General features: G+C 39.7%; 1 protein-coding gene across 7 annotated transcripts in view; it reads left to right on the plus strand.

The window, feature by feature from the left end:
• The first annotated feature begins 1,198 nt into the window (after positions 1–1,198).
• The window catches only part of lyst (lysosomal trafficking regulator), a 63,634-nt gene continuing 47,560 nt past the window's right edge, over positions 1,199–17,272 (plus strand). For 3 of the 7 annotated variants that reach the window (XM_080869750.1, XM_080869755.1, XM_080869754.1), the window contains exons 1-2: positions 2,051–2,563; positions 11,950–12,041. In XM_080869750.1, coding sequence (XP_080725876.1) covers positions 2,483–2,563; positions 11,950–12,041 — 173 coding nt within the window. In that variant the 5' untranslated portion in view covers positions 2,051–2,482. Of the gene's footprint in view, positions 1,270–2,050; positions 2,564–10,062; positions 10,172–11,949; positions 12,042–17,272 lie in introns of those variants that run through there. The other 4 variants (XM_080869751.1, XM_080869752.1, XM_080869756.1 and 1 more) reach the window with 4 other exon arrangements.

A 17,272-nucleotide genomic window follows, 5' to 3' on the forward strand; every position in this document is an offset into this window, starting at 1 on the left:
ACTGTGGTCTTTTACTTTCCACAATACTTTAACACAACAAACACACCTTTCAGCTTTTCATATATTTTGAATCTGAGGCTGTGTGTGTGTGTGTGTGTGTGTGTGTGTGTGTGTGTGTGTGTGTGTGTGTGTGTGTGTGTGTGTGTGTGTGTGTGTTATTTACTATAAATTAAAAAAGACCTGACGATCAAAAAGGTTCAGATATTTTTCAAAGTGCATGTTTGATAGAAAAAAAAGTATCGATTCTATCGTGCTACTATTGATCTGATACCAATACCAGCGTTGGAATCGATACTATTGGTTCAGTCCGCCACGGGTAAGGAACAGCAGGGGAGATTGTGACCAGAACCAAGTAGCTAATTCTGTTTTTCATAACTGTGACAGATGTGCTTGTCTTGCTTCACTGATTACCAGCTGTCCATTAAAATGTATGAATAAGGGGGGGAATTCAGTGTCCTGAAGCCCACAGTAATGTCACCATAAAATAAATAAAAGCAGCAAATCCTTGTTCTTTTTTTTCACTAAACACATCAATCATTCGTCATTACGCAAAAATTACCTCAGTCGATTCGTTTAACTTTATAAGTAGTTCAACTACATTTTCATACTCGTAATAACCCTAATCTGCAAGAAAGATAACCTAACGCCGGGATTTTTAGACAATTGTCTCGAGTGTGGCGGCTTCTCACTTTGATATGCACAAACAAGCAAATTACACTTTAGGGGAAAAAATGAATTAGCTTGCCAGTCTGTTCTGCCATCTACAGAGCTTCCCCAAACGCACCACCATTCCCTGGGCTAAAAGCTTTGATTGATTGGAAAATGATTTGCGTGTTATCCAATTGGGAGCAGAACAGCAGTCAGTGGGCACTCCACAGACCGTTAGCGCTTAATAACAAAATGGTCATTTGCACCCTCAGACAAGTCTTTGAGGAAAAAAGCTGATCAGCGCATAGAAAACTTAAGCTAACTATTTGGCTTTCAAGGGCTAAACATGCATTATGCATTACGCACAGCCATATTAAGTCTTAGATCATATTAATAGTTTCCAAGGAAATAAATCGCGAAATTAGTGTACCTGTTTGGGTGTTATTACAAAACATTTGCTATGACTTCTCTTTGGATTCTAGGAGGTTCTTCGCAGCCAACTAAATGGGCTGTATTGTAGAGGGAGTTGTCTTGCAGTCAGAGCTGAGGGCTTAACGACCCATTATCTTTAGTGCTGGATGGATGCTAGCTTTAGCTGGGTTAATTTGGGGGAAAACGAAGGTATGTCATAAAATTAATTCTTCTTATTACAGGTAAATATCATACATGTAAGAGATACGTGGCTATACCCATAGCACCTGCTTGTTTTGGATGTTCTTGAAGATGTGTTGGTCGCTCTGTGATACAGTTTTGACAGCTGCCGTACACAGGACGGTGCGATGCAACAATCAGCAGAGCCGCTAACGTCACGGCTGCTGGCTAAAGAGCCAAGAACTCCGGAATAGCTACTTTATTCGTTAAAAAACGCTCATAAAGTCAGTCGGTAATGCGTATCTCCGGAGAATATGGCATTTATTTGGACATTTTTTTAAAGTTACTGAAGCTGCTGGGTTGTTTCTTTTTCGGTCAAGCTAGCCACAACTATAAACACGCTAACGGAGATGAACTTTCAAAATATACCTAACTCGTTCGTGCGATGTAAAGTATATGTATTTTAAGTAAAGCCCAGTTCCAAGGAGGGGAATAGCCACATTACAGAGTTACCACTTGCAATTTATATATTTATTTTATCTCAGTATGAAACCTAGATGTCTCTGCATTTGAATATTTCCATAACACACTTGAAACGAAATTTTAAATATAAACATACAAATTACATTTGAGTGTAATTTAACCGTTTAATACTGACTGAATACAGCAAGCATCCAAATTGGATATTTTATTTTCAGTTTATTTGCGATTCGGATTATCGATGTTCTTTTACTGCAATATAAATGTGGGTGCATTTATTTTGAAAACACAATTTGTCGCCGGAAATGGGATGTGTGTCGCTGCCTAAAGACTTCACGCAGTTCTGTCAGATACCTAGCTAGCTAGCTGTCTGTATGGCTAGTGTCCGTTTTGTTTTGGTAATGCCCTAGCGTGTCAAACTCGCTTGGGCGAAGTTTATGGTTCAAGTGCGGGGTTTTTTGTTGTTTTTTTTAACTGTTAGTGTATCTGCGTTTGTTGACAAAAGTGAATGCGGCATTGCCAGCTAATTCTGCTTTGCTAACCCATCAGACTTTGTATTTTTCAGCAGAAGCCCAGTTTAAAAGTGGCAGAGCGATGCAGTGAATATGCTATGAAAGACTCCGAAGAAGATTTGGGGCTTCGTTCGGGTTATCCCGGGGCACTTCCAGCCACCTGGAGGATTGAGAAAGAACCCCAGAGGAGACCTTTCTGATTCCTAACTTCTTCAACCAGACTTGGTGTTGTATCTGGAAGTGTGGACGATATGGCCAGTCCACAGGAGACGGATCTGTGCTATGCGTGGGAAAAGTATATGGACTGTAGACTGCAAGGAGCCGATCTCCAGGTATGGCGCTTCTGGCAGGAGTGTAACGTCAGAGATCATTCTTTGGGTGGTGGTGCTGCTTACTTTTTACAGGAGCAGGTCCTTAAAAAAGATGATGTCATTGTACTTGGGAAAAGGTCTGAAGACAGCCATGTATCTTGTTTATTCTGATAGAGACAAATTATTTGTTTTCAATCACGATACAGTTGCAAAACCGGTTCTCTCCAGGATTTCATTCAAAGGGCTGAGTCGATACGAAGTTAGTGTGCTTTCTATGCTTGAATAGCAAGAGTTTGTTCTGTGACAGGTGCTATATGAACGCTTTTAACCTAGATAAACTCATGAATAAGGTAATCTTATCCAGAAATACTTTGCTTCTCATTTTTGCCCTCGCTGTGCCGAGGTCAGTGTTCACTAACACGTTTAGGCAAAATGCTCCAGTATGAATTTTGTGCAGAATTATACATGTGCATATGAAAAGTGGGTAAGGGGAAGAGTCACTGACTATCAAAGAAAATGACTTCCGATGTGTTTTTGCATATACCTTAAACCCTCTGGTTTACCTTGGCGGTCCCCAGATATCACTTAAGTGGCCAGAAATCTGGCTGGTGCACACCAGAGGCCTGCGTAGGCCCAGCATTAAGTCACTGCACAGAGGTGGAGGCAGGTGTAAACCACAGATTATTCACTGTTGGCGCTGCATAAAGGTGCTTTGCTTTCTATCTCATTGTATCCTGTGCATATGTGGTAGCGGTTCTGAAAACTGTCAGATCTCTGCAGCTCTTTCATCCCCCTCTTTCTGTCAGGGAATGAACGGCATCCAGATCACGAGACTTGGATTAGGTTCAGACTGCGGATCTAAGAGTACACACTCGCGCGCACACAGAGGCACACTCACTCATAATGTACCCCATTACTTTTGATTAATCATGTGTGATTTGTCCTTTTAAAGACAGACCTACTATCATTTTTAAAGCTAATTAGTGTTTAGAAAGCCTTGAGGGTTTATTCTCTCTTGGAAATAATGACTTCCTTCCTCCATAGTCATCATGTCTTTGCTGGTGTAGAATGCTTCATTGCTTTGTTAATCACATTAGTCTGCATTAGGATATCAGCAGGAGGAATGGTGCTGGCTTTTTCTCAGTTGTTGCAACACTTGGAGTGTGCCAGGCAGGCTCAGCCTTTCTATTACTGGTAACTTTTGTCACTTGTGACGAATCTCATGGGACAACTGTGTGCGCTCCTCCACCTGTCAGCTTCCCAGTGATCAAAGTGCCATGCAAGTCTGTGTGTAGAGAGATGGTTAGGTGAGCACAGCTGTCCTGTCCTGTGTTATGATCCTGTAGCTTGTCCTCCTGATTGAGCCTGCAGCACACAGATGCAGCTCATTCCGCCAACCCCGTCAGTGCAAGAGCGTCTACTTTCCATCCTTTTCACCCAAAGTGACATCTTCTGTTCATGGCAGTCAGTCTACAGGTAAACACAACAAAGCGATCATGGGAAATGTCCAACCGTTGACAGAAGCAAGCCTCTGTTGTGCTGCTCTGCATCCATTTCTGTGATCACACCTTCTAGAGAAGAGGGGAGGGAAAACACAGCTTCTCCTGCTGCAATCAATAAGAGAGCACAAAAAAAGGTGTGAAATATACCGGTGTTGCAGCAGCTCCTCACTTTTATCATCTTTTATTCATGCCTCTCTCTGCTTTTCTTCTTAAGGTGTTTCAGGACTAATTTCACACCCTGTATTTCCATCATTTGTTCACAGCGCAATCACCGTGGTCATTAACATAAGTGCTGGGTGGGCTAACCCTGACCGATGTGTTCCTCTTTCTGTTTCCTCTTGTGGCTCGATCGTCACTCTCTTCTGAGAAAGCAGACAGTGCGAGTTTGTTTATGCTCCACGTAATCACAGATTTTTATGAAGCTGCAAAGACAAAAGACATACAATTTCTCTATGATTTATATTATTTATTTATTTATTTATTTATTTATTTATTTTAAATGCCACAAGGACGACCTTAGATGTGGCCACTGAAATTTGCATACTTATCACTGGTAACTTGAGCGTTCTTAATGTGGGTGTTAGCTTTTAGTGTCTCAGAGTTATGCACTCAACAAATATCTTGCTTCTTTGTAGGATTTAGCCTCACAGTGGGACTGTGACCTGTCCAGGGTGCACCCCATCTCAAACCCTATGACAGCTGAGATAGGCAGTTACTAAAAAAAAATCAAAACTGGTTAGAGTAGAACGTTTGGATTGATACTGCTGCCTCTTTTTGCCCCTTGTCACTTAGTTTCTCCTAGTTTGCACATTATATTACCATTTAGATGACAGCAATATGGCATAACCACAGCCACTTCTTGTGCTGAATTGGTGGTATTTACCAAGGGTGTGCGCATGTATCATAGCTTCAGTATAACAGGATTACTGACATTAAGCTTTTCTATGCATTCATTCTAATGGAGCCAAAGCTACTGAATTAGTGTGATCTGCTACAAAGAGGATATTTCGAAGGATCCGAAAGGATACTTTTCATTCAGTCCAGTCTCTCTGAATCTTGATGAGCAGAGTCCATTTAGCAGAATGGCTGCCTGGCGAGGAGCCAGGCAAGAAAACAGGTTGCCTGTTGATAGTTAAGTTTCATTATGAGCTAACAGGATGTTTCAAAACACCAAAGTGAGGTGTTTGTAGCACTTCTCTTTTTCTTGCTTTTTGGCACAAAGGGGGTTCAGCTAAGTGATCTCTTTGCTTGCTCTGTATGACTCCTGAACTACTTAAAATTCCATTAACTGAACCAGTTGGTCTTGAATTCATGTAAGGTCCGCTTGGCTTTAGCTTTTTTGCATAAATGTGGATAACCAGTCTTTTCCTGCACGGTGGATGAACACATCTTGTGAGTTATGGTTTTGGCAGTTTACAAATTATGGGCTGTAGTGTTAATTACACTGTCTGTGAGGTGTCAATTAATATGTGACAGCAGATACTTTTGTTTAAAGCTGATAAAATGGTATGTTTGTTTTGTTTTAATTGTTTTTATTAATTATTTGTTTTAAATAAGGACAGCCACACATTCCACCCACATCACTTGTTATTACTTCTCCGAGTTCTGTTCTGTGCATCTCATTCATGCTGTGGTAAAGCACTGAATCCTTGTCTAAAGAAGATTAAACTTGTCGAGCAAAGCATGAGGCAAAAATGTGGTGAATACTAAAAGGAGAGTAAAGATGGCAGTGCTGCTTTACTTTCATCCCCAGGGTTTGTTATTTGGCTTGTCAGGACTGAACAGTGAGGGGAAAAAACTGTGCCATCCTCGTATTTTTAGAATATTTTGGTTAAAGGCTGTGCTGTCAATGTTATTTCTGTGATTGTATTAACTGAGACCTTATGCTGTGCTGTTTGTCTTGCAAACGATTGAACTCATAGCAGTACAGGAAATGTAATTGTAGCAGTAAAAATGGAAAAATAATGAATTAATAATAATGGATTGGATTTATATAGCGCTTTTCAAGGCACCCAAAGCGCTTTACAATACCACTATTCATTCACTCTCACAATCATGCACTGGTGGAGGCAGCTACAGTTGTAGCCACAGCTGCCCTGGGGCAGACTGACAGAAGCGAGGCTGCCATATCGCGCCATCGGCCCCTCTGGCCAACACCAGTAGGCAGTAGGGTAAAGTGTCTTGCCCAAGGACACAACGACCAGGACAGAGAGCCCGGGGATCGAACCGGCGACCTTCCGGTTACAGATGCGATTCCCAACCCCCTGAGCCACGGTTGCCCAATTATAGTGTTTTCTTTTCATTTTAGGGTGAAGTACACTAAATGGTCTATAAGGCATATATCTGCAATGCTATATTTAGTTTAACCCTAAGTTATTCACTAAAGAATATTTGGTGGTAATTTTTGAACTGTGTGTATCTATTTGTGCAATGTAAGTTCTTATCGGTGTATCTCATTCATCTTCATAGTAGTCAGAAACGAATGTTCAGTTCTTTCTTACCATAATTTAGATTAGTGATTTTGAAATTTATGTGAGTAACTGAAAAATGACAACCACTAAGTTTATGCTGGAGAGTTCTCGATCTTTATGCTTTCAGTGTTAGTAATTCCTAACCTCGGGTGGTGGGGGAGCTTCTCGGAGGTTGTCCTGTCATACCTAATGTGTCAGAATCACGTGGACCAATAAGATGTAATGCATTTAGAGACCACTTCAAGGTCTTTTCTTTTTTCTTGTTTTAGACTTATCCCACAAATAAATCAGATCACTGAGGTCCAGTGAATTAATTTATTAGGCAGAGGTGGACTTCAGTCAAGATGTAGACGCATCTTCAGCGTCACTGATGGAAGTAGGACACTCCAGAGCTTTTTTGCAAGCCCATCAAAACAGACCGGTAACAGTAATATTACATTTAGAGAAACGCCTAAAAACTTGATTTTACTTTTTCATAGGCCCTTTATTTGTTATGCCTTGTTAATACTGAATTGGATGTCTTTTTACCTTCAGAACTACCTTTATTTTTTGTGTAACTTGCTGAGATTTAAGTCCATATCAACGTGGTGGCATCACGTAGCTGCTGTAGGTTTGCACATGCATGATGCAAATCTCCCGTTCCACTATGGAGGCCATTTGACTTCAAAGAACCTATTGTGAAGAAACCAGTTTTAGGTGATTTGAGCTTTGTGACATGGCACGTTATCCTTCTGGAAACAGCCATCAGAAGATGGGTAAACTGTGGTGAAAAAGATCAGCAGCAACACTGCGGTGTTTAAAAGATGGCTAGTTGACACTAATGGACTGACCACATGTAGCTGTCGATACAAGACAGGATGGATTTGTGCTCTGTTTATGCCAAATTTTAACACTACCATGCAAAAGCAGAAATCGACACTCATCAGCTGGGACACTGTTTTTCAAATTTTGATGAGTCTGTGGGATTTTATAACCTCAGTTTCCCATTCTTAGCTGACAGGAATGGCAGTGTGGTCTTCTGCTGTTTTAGCCCGTCTGCAGCTAGATTTGATGTGCTGTGCATTAAGAGATGCTCTTCTGCATACTTCAGTTGTAAGGAATGGTTATTTGAGTAGCTGTTGCCTTTCTGTCAGCTCAAAGCAGTCTGGGAGTTTTCCTCTGACTTCGGGAATCAACGAGGCATTTTTTGCAAAGAGAATTCCTGCTCACTGGATATTTTCTGTTTTTGTGGTTGTGTGGTAAAATCTCGGTAGCTCAGCAGTTTCTGAAATATTTAAATGGGCATGTCTAGCACAGACACTCATGTTGTGATCAAAGTAACTGAAATCTCCTTTCTTCCCCATTCTGATGCCCAGTTTAATCTCCAGCAGCTCATCTTCACCACGTCTGCATGCCTGAATTCACTGAGCTGATGACGTGATTGGAGGATTTACTTTAATGAGCAGTTGAACAAGTTTATCTAACAAAATGCTTTTTCCAGTGCACCATTTCTGTCCTTCAGTGCTGAATAAACAATAGAAGTTTTAGGATTACTCATTTCTAACATCTGTCAACACAGTAGATAAATCATTTGATCCTCAGTGATTTGCCGATACTTCACTGTTTAGTGATTCACCACTGAATTTTAATTCAAGTGCTACAGATCATGCCGGATCTGATCGTGCTGTCTTGTGATCATCACACTTTGACAGGCTGCTGTTGGCATTGTTTATCATCGCAATTTTAGTGAAGTTGCTTTGTTGGGCTTGCTGACTGACCATACACTTGTTTCACATCTGCTTTCATTGTTCTGCCCTTTAGCTTCAGCCTGACTCCTGCTCGCTCTGGTCTCCGGGGCTGTTCCAAACCACTGGCTGAATGGATGAATTATTCATCTCTCTGGTTTGGGGTTGAGTCAGATCCCAGCCATTGCTATGCCTCAGCTTTTTCCACCCGGTGGCTTGTTATTAAGTCAGATTCCTCCTCAAAAAACACAGTGTCTCAGGCCACAGGGGAAGAGAAAGGCCAGAGCAGGTTGCTTGGTTTGTAATTTTGACTTAACACCAGCTTGCGTGCTATTTCCCTGTCATGAAAACAATGAAGCAGACAGTAACAGATTTTCATTTCCTGCACAGTGGCTATGCTCAAACAAAGGTCACTGTTTGTGACAGCGAAGATCTGAGAGTAGCAAAAACACCAACATGCTACCTTTTTTTAAATTGTGGCTACCTGATATTTTGCCTGTGTCTTATTGGACGGGGTTGGGGGAGCATTTTATTATGTTATTTATGATCTTGTGTGAAAGGATTCTGCTCTCTGACTCATAGCGGAAATGTGTAACGTTAGGGGCTTCTCATGATGCTCATCACCCAAATGTCAAATTAAATCAGCTGAGATCTCAAACTAAAAAAAACAAACAAGATTGCATAACTAACGCTACACGTCCTCTCTCATGAGGACAGGATCACATCGCTTTCCGCGCCTCTGCCAAGTTGTAGACTGCCCAATTATCCAAGCAGAGCTTGAGAGGAAAAGTCTGTACAAGCATGGGTGACTCACCCATCACACTCCCATGACTAGGTCTCCCATGATCACCAATTGGATAAAGACACAAGTCACAGCAACTGTATCAAAGCAATTATGGAAAGTCAGAGTCTCAGCTGGAATCATGTATACCTCCCATGTAGTAGAGAAGGGAAGTCTGATTTGAATCTGTTATTTTTACTTAAATGTGTGTTACTTTAAGCAAATTAATCTTACACGTGTGCAGTGGCAGTCCACGAGAGAAGATGAAAGGAAAGGTCGACATAACCAAAGTTACCTGTGGTTAAATTATGTTAATGTATTCTACTGTCGCAAGCTATAAAACAGAAAGTAACACCTTAAATAAGCGATAGTAATGGAAATCTGTAGCGGCAAGTGTCAACCGACCTGGATAGCCTGCCCACGTCTACATGACAAATGAGCGAATAAAGAAGTCGGTGCAGAGGAAAGGTCAGAACTTTCCTTTTGTTTACAGAGATGTGTTCAGTGAGCTTTGTGAACTGCTGATTTCCCTTCTAAGCTGCATTAATCGCTATTGGCAGTCTCTCCATTATCAAATCACGCTGGCTGCTTGGTGCTGAGTGCATTGTAATATTGGATTAGAGCCTCGGAGGAAAAAACAAACCTTTGCTGGGAGATGTTATCTCGAACCATTCAGTTTCCCTTTCCCATATGAGGAATACAACCAGAACACAGGTACACAAGATAACACGAGGACAAACACAGTCATTTTAGATCCTCATTTCGGAAGATTAATTTAATAGACGGCGTGCACAGCTCCAGCATTGCTTCAGGGCTTATTTATCAAACTAATAACAGTTTTTGCGAGCTTGAAGCTTTGATCTCCTGCCAGTCACCTCCTCTGTTTATCTTTGCTCTCATCTGTTGCTGCATTTATTTCTTTCACCTTTACGCTCTTGTCCACTCTCATGTTTTTTCCCCCCCTTGTCCTTTCCTGTCTCTCTCATGCTCCATGCATTTCTTTTTCTTCCCTTTCCCGTCTGCTCTGTATGATGTTGTCCAGCCCCCTGATGTGCAGTGACCCCTCCCCCATCCACCCATCACATCAGTGCTTAGGTGGGTTGTTGCCTCAGGTGTTGAAGTATCACCCTCCCTGACCCTCCCTGACCCTGGTGAGTGTGGTCAACTTTGCACCTTCATCATCTGGTACCTCACAGTGTAAGACACCTGCCTTAAATGTCTACATGCTTTTGACCATATGACACACATGTAAAATCTGTTTCATACCATACATAAGCTAACAGAGTAAATAACCTCCTTTTGACAGTTATGACACAGGAAGGAAGTTGACTTCTCGCCTAAATGTAGGGTAGCAGAGAAGTGATGCCAGAAAATAGCCTCAGTCCTTGTGCTAAACGTGATGCTTGGCGTCAAAAGCTGAGGTGTAATAGAACTTCAGCACCTGAATAACCGATGTGAAACCTTTCCCCCGTTGTGTTTCAATCATAGCGTGTGAGAAAATCACACTTTCACTCTAACTGTCGCCAAGTTTACTTGTTAAAGTGATGCTTTACATCACTTGGCTTTATTGTTTTGTCATGTCGTACTGTAAGTTGTGTAATGATAAAAGACTGTTTTGCAATGAATCTGTTCAAGGTGCTTGACATAATCTTTTATCCAAAGATAAAGATCTTTTCAAACTATCGTTGTTTTGATGGGGTTGGGGGATTTAAGGGCTAATACTGGGCTCGTGACAAAAATGAAGACAAATCAAAAACAAGTGTGCTTATTTTCTGCTTTTTCTTTCCAAAATGCGCGGTTTTTCCTTCAGGTCTATGTTGATATATTCCATGCATGTGATTTATCTTTTATTTGAAGGATTTAAATGCATCTTTATATTATTTTTAATGGACCAGCTGTGGGGATTGTCATTTAATAACCATACCTTCCAAAAAGCAGTGTAGGGATCACCCTAAGCTTGTAGATCTTGTTGTGTAATGTAGTATGTGGTGTCTGTTCTTTGGCTTTGTGACGCAGACACTCGGGGCAGCCGCATCAGTCAGGGATCAGTGTTGCCTGAATGAATCCAGTCAGCGGTATCAGATTAGCGGAGGCGTAAAGCTAGCTCCTGTGTAGCATAGGAGACAGCAGTATGCTGGCTTAGTGGTTCACCCGTCTGTTGGCAAGGTATTAACACACTATCCTAGAAAAGTAATGCAGTTAAAAGTGGTCAGATGGCATGTCTTACCGGTAAGAAAGTTCCTGTTGCCTTCCAGCTCTAATGACAGATTTGTGCTTGGCGGTCAGGCTCTGACCGCTGCACTGTGACAAAACAGATTCATCATTATATGGTCTTTGTTTCCCTACACTGATAGATGCCTCAGTACTATTAAGCTTACTACTTTTATTGCTAATATTGTTAATTGTGAACTTTCATAGTGCTCTCCAGTAGGGCAGACCTTTTGTTCAAAGTGTTAATTTTTCACTTTGCTAATAAGTTTATGGAGTTGGGGCAAAGATTATATTAGAAAGATGCTAAAAGAAAATGTGGTTATTTTCATCAAAATGGCATCAGAAATATTATAACTACAGGACTTGTAATTTTGGTAACTTATTTTTCTCTTTGAATGTGTTTTAAATCGGTGCTTTTATAGTAGGAGGTTAGAGAGGAGAGAGAAAATATACTGGCTCCCAGCACTTTATCTGACCTGAAAAATCTATATTGGAGCAATACGCTCACATAATGACATTGGAGGCTTTTACATCACTATTGAATGGACTCTGCTACCATTTCGAATGATTGTAAAACCTAAAAATGTTACAGTAGCTGTCACTTTAAAAGAAAATGCTTTCAGGTCCTCTTTGTTTTAGCACATGTACATAATAACCTGGGTTTAATTTATGTTGCTACTCTTGTGTCTCATTTGTGTGTCTCTGTGTGTGTTATCAGGTCAGCCTTCAGAGTCTGGAGAATTTCCTTTGTCTCTTCCACTACGTGCAGCACCACTGCAAGCACAGCAGCAAAGATGCACTGAAATTCTGGTAAGGTCTCATCACTCTGTCAGTGTCTTAACACCTCATTATAAGACATTTGTGTCACTTTGCCGGGATAAAGCCTATGTATGAAATGAGCTTTCGAAAATCTGGTGCAACAGTGGAATCATAAAGACATATTTATTAGCATTATTGTAGGCTAATAATACAATCACTATAGTTGTGTCTCAAACTATGTTGTCAAAATCAAACAATCAAATTTAAGAGAATAAACAAGGCCACATGCAACTTAATGTATATATTCAATTCAGTTCAGTTTTATTAATATAGCGCCCAATCACAACAGCGGTCACCACAAGGCGCTTTATATTTTAACATAAAGGCCCTACAATAATACAATGGAACCAGTGTGTCGTAGATTGGATGCAGTGCAAACATGCAGGAAGTGCAGTTATTTTAGTCCTCTTTTTCTCTGTTTTGGCAAAAGAACGGCAGAAATGACACATTTATATCCTTTTATGTCCTGCCTCTATAGTAGAGGTTTGAGGAATTATGTAATCATGGTGCATTGGCGTTTGGAGTACCTTACTGCATAGATTTACATACTGATGAGGAAAATTGTGGGACTTTAGGAACCTCGAGTACCTCTTGTTTGTATTCTGTTGAGTGTGGGTAAGTCGGTCTCACACACACACACACACACACACACACACACACACACACACACACACACACACACACACACACGCAGTCTGCCTAGAATTAAGTGGATGCATTAGCATTTACAATCCACATGTTCCTTCAGCTGAAAAATCATTGTTAAAATACCAAAAATAATGTCCTTGTGTAAAGACGAGCTTGAGGCGTTTTGATGTTTTGCTCTGTGAGATCAATTACTGAACACTAATTTGCTTAATTAACAGAGCTTTTTTTATGTGAAAATGAAGCAGTTGGCTAACAGATGTTGTAGAAACAAGACCTCATGCTGTACAACTTCTTACATTGGACTAGGTTGTAGATTTTTACTTGTGTGCTGTTACTGTGGTTTGTTTTAAACCATCAGACGCTTACACGTTTATAAGTAATATTGTTAGAGGAGCATGATCACAGATTAAAGTAATACCTATACTGCCTACATGCTTACATGTGAACAAAGAGTTGTGCCAAACCTTTAAAAAAAAAAAAAAAAAAAGCATGTTTGTCGGGATTATTTGAAGAGGCAACATCCAGTATACATATAGTTTAAAAAAGAAATTCAAGGAAAACACTTGGATTGCATTTTGAAATAAACTCCTTTTACTTGAAATTGTTTGAGCAAACGTGAGTAGAAGTGTTGTTTCTTTTTTTTTGTTGCAAAACTAGAACTGAGAGAGGAATTGAAAAATTTGACTGTAAGCCTTTACAAAGTTCTGAAATGATACAGGAAGATTAGTGACCATAGTACCGCTAATCCTCCAATCACAGTGACAATGTTCACGGTCTAAATATGAAAAAGAGATGTCACAGGAGTATCGGTGATGGTCTGGATTTCTGTGACTTAGATAATGATCAGACAGACAAGATTACAGTGTCAGTCTGTATTGATAATGGTCAAGAAATGAATGTATTCTAGCTGCGTGGTTAACCTAAGATATATAGGTGCTCCTTTAGGTCAATGAAAACATTTCAACTTCTATTAAAACTAATTTACTAAACTAGAGTGCATTGGAGTTCCCTGATTTCTACCCTGCTTAAAAAAAAATTAAAGGAGCTCTTTTAAAAACACATTAGATCTCAAAAAGAAATCATGCTGGATATCTATATTGATATGGACTGGGTAACCACCAAACTGGTCGTGCACCTGTTCTCATCTGTGAAAAGCACAGGGCTCCAGTGGTGGACCTGCCAATTCTGGTTTTCTACAGCAAATGCTAATCTGCTCCACGGTGACAGGCAGTGAGCACAGGGCCCTCTAGAGGACATCACGCCCTCAGACCATCCCCAGTGAGTCATTTGTAGCTCTGGCAGTGCTCATCTTGTTCTTCTTTGAACAAAGGAGCAGATATCGGTCCTGCTGATTAGTTAAGGACCTTTTACAGCAATTTCCAGCTCTCCTTGACTAACTGTCTGTTTCCTGGAATCTCCTCCATGTTCTTGAGACTGTGCTGGGAGAGACAGGAAACCTCCTAGCAATGGCGCATGTCCCCGCCTTCCTGGAGGAGTTGAACTACCTGTGCAACTCTGTAGGGTCCCTGTATCCCCTCGTGCTACCAGTAGTGACTCTGACCCTAGCCAAATGCAAACCTAGTGAAAAAAACAGTGAAAAATGTCCGTGCCTTCCACGTGTAAAACTATTCCTGTTTTGGGGCTTGTCTCACTGTTGCCCCTCTAGTGCACCTGTTGTTAATTTGATTAACACCAAAGTAGAAACTGATTAACAACCTTGTCTACTACTGAACTGATCAGATCAATATCCCAGAAGATTAATTGACTTCATGCTGTACTCTGATTAAAATGTGGTGCTCTTTTTTTTTTTTTGTCCACGTTAAATTGAATCAGGTTGAATTTCAGGAAGCGCTTCGGTACTATTACCAAAAATTATTTGTTCAGTCAGAAGGAGTCCAGCATGTTTTAGACAGGCTAGCATACTCCTGTTAGTGAAGTGGCCACATCACTAAGTGCTGTTGAGACGACACCACGAATGCCTGTGGTGCTGGATGACAAGGTGACTCCTAGTCTTCTGAAAAGGGAACACAATGATAACAATGATAAAATCACAGAGCTTCTAAACAAGATAAAAATGGAAGACCTTACTATCTTACCTGATCCAGTAGAATGCCTATGGAGAATACAAACGAGAACGATCGCGCAAAACAACCCTCACAAAAAAACAGTGCCTTAAAGATAGCGGGGCATCTGTTCAAAAATCTGTGCAATGCTTAGACCCTCCTCACCGAAGAGGATTTAATGTGCCATTAAAAATCCAGAAAACTGGACAATAGAGTAATGAAGTGTGTAATACTACTCTGGATGTACTGACTTCTGTTGTTTTCTGTGTAAATCTGTGTCAAACATATAAGCCCGGAGTCCACTGTCCCGGTTGTTGTTTACAAGCAGCCATGAAAACTCACTTAAGTCTTAATTGACAGATTTAAATTCATTACACTTTTTTTTTTGCATTAAATTTGCATTAATTATCTAATCTCATGTTGTTTGTAGTAGAACCAGAACTACAGATGCAGGAGATAAACAGTGCTGACAGTCTGTTAACAGTGCATGCCACACAGGAATCCTTTCAATGACACTGAGGTTTTTATTCATAGATGAGGGGAGCTGTATTTGAATATTATCCAATGCATGACTCAAATGACAAAGCTGAACAAAGCATCCACTGTAATGATAACTGGGTTTGAGTGAAGAACGTCACAGTTTTTGGCCTGGGGGTAAACCTAAAATTTGACATCTGGAGTGGGAAGCTTTCATGGAAATCGTTTTGAAGTACTGAATTTCGATTTAAGGTCTCGTGGTAGCAGGACAAAGCGGGTGAATTGGATCAGATATTGACGACAAAGAACTTTCTGAGCTGTCACTAAACTCTCTTAAACATGGTGGCTGTAAACTGATGGTGTATTTGCAGAGCTGTCACATTGATCATGGTGATGATTTTGAGCTGTTAGCATTTTTGATCTCTAATAACAGTGGAAGAAAATGGTGCATGCAGTTTTTTCAAGAATTTGTTAAACCAACTGTCATAAAAAAGAAATATTTTAGCAACCTGCCAAACACTTGTTTAAAGCTTCAAATTTACATTGTTTATTAGGCAAATAATAAAGCAAATTCACATTTTTATACCCAAATTTGAGTCGGGCACTGGATTTCTCAGAAATTAATCAAGCATAAAATTCAGCCAGTAAAAGAAAATGTTCTGTTCAGAGATGTAATTTGGTGTCTTAATCAAACATTAGGGGGGGGGGAATCGATACTGTGTAGTATCGTGATATTTTGTTTGCTAATAATGTATCGATACAGGGACAGCAGAAATTGATATTTTGTTACAAAAAAGGTTTTTGTGCTCTGACTTCAGAGCATGTTGATCCTTTTTCTGAGCAAGAATCCTGACATTCCTTCACTGTCCAAATGTGTTTAACTTTTTTTTTTGGCAGCAATAAACATGACAGTTTACTTATTTTAATTTAAGACATGTTTTATTTTAAGTTTAAAGCTTTTTTTATGTAATATAAAATTATATTTTGTTTTAATTTACTTTCAAATTCTTCAGTTGCTGAAGGGGCTGCATAGTTTTCATAAATTGCATAGTTCAGAATAGCTATAATTGTACCAGATGGTTGCACTCAGTTAAGTTGGACTAGACTGTAATACAAACCGTTTAAGTTTGTCAACAATAAAACTGACTGAAATGAGAGACTGAGTGTGAGACTTTGATATTAGACAAAATGAATATTGATAAAGTTTACCTTTATGTACAGAATCTGAATATCGCAAAATATTTTTAAAAAATTGCAATAATATCGTATCATGCATTAAGTATTGTGATAATATCGTATCGTGGGATGTATGGTGATTCCCACCTCTATCAAACATCCCAAATTTGTTTTGTTTTGTTTTGTTTTAAACAGTCAATATGAAAATTCAAGGATTAAAAACAGTAATTAATAGTAATACATCACCAGAAACATAACAAAATGATATTGTCACTACTGTTTTACCAGTACTGTACCTTTTAATTTAGGGGAACTGTGGCGTAAACCTTACACTGGGTGGTGGTGTAGTATTTTTCTGAAACACTGTACACCAATTTATCTACTTCTTTTAAAAAATATTCTGTGCTTTGAACTTTGTTAAAATATTAAGGGAAATGAAAAATGCTGTGTACACACACTACTAATTACAGTAAGACGTGTTTGAAAAATGTGAGATCCAAAGGTTGTTTGGCAAATTGAGTGGCTTGAATTAGGTAACTGTGAAACAATTTTTGGCAAATTCAGCAAATTTAGTCAACGAGCTGATATATTTAGTCATGTACCAAAGGTTCAATTTGAGATTTATAAAAATTTAGATTTGTTGCAACTGCATTATGCAAGCCAAATTACATGCAAATTCATGCAGCCAGTTATGAGATAAAAATGCTTTCAGGTTGTGGTGCCACCTATTAGTGAAGCACAATTCGCTTTATTACATCAGACTTCTGGAAGTCTCTAGAATTTCAGGTTGAAATCCCAACTTGTTTACAAGTTATTGAAAGCGTTTGAAAATTAAAGGATGGGAAAATAAAAGCAGCT

This window comes from Rhamphochromis sp. 'chilingali' (assembly GCF_963969265.1).
Source record: "Rhamphochromis sp. 'chilingali' genome assembly, chromosome: 20".
Lineage (NCBI taxonomy): Eukaryota > Metazoa > Chordata > Actinopteri > Cichliformes > Cichlidae > Rhamphochromis > Rhamphochromis sp. 'chilingali'.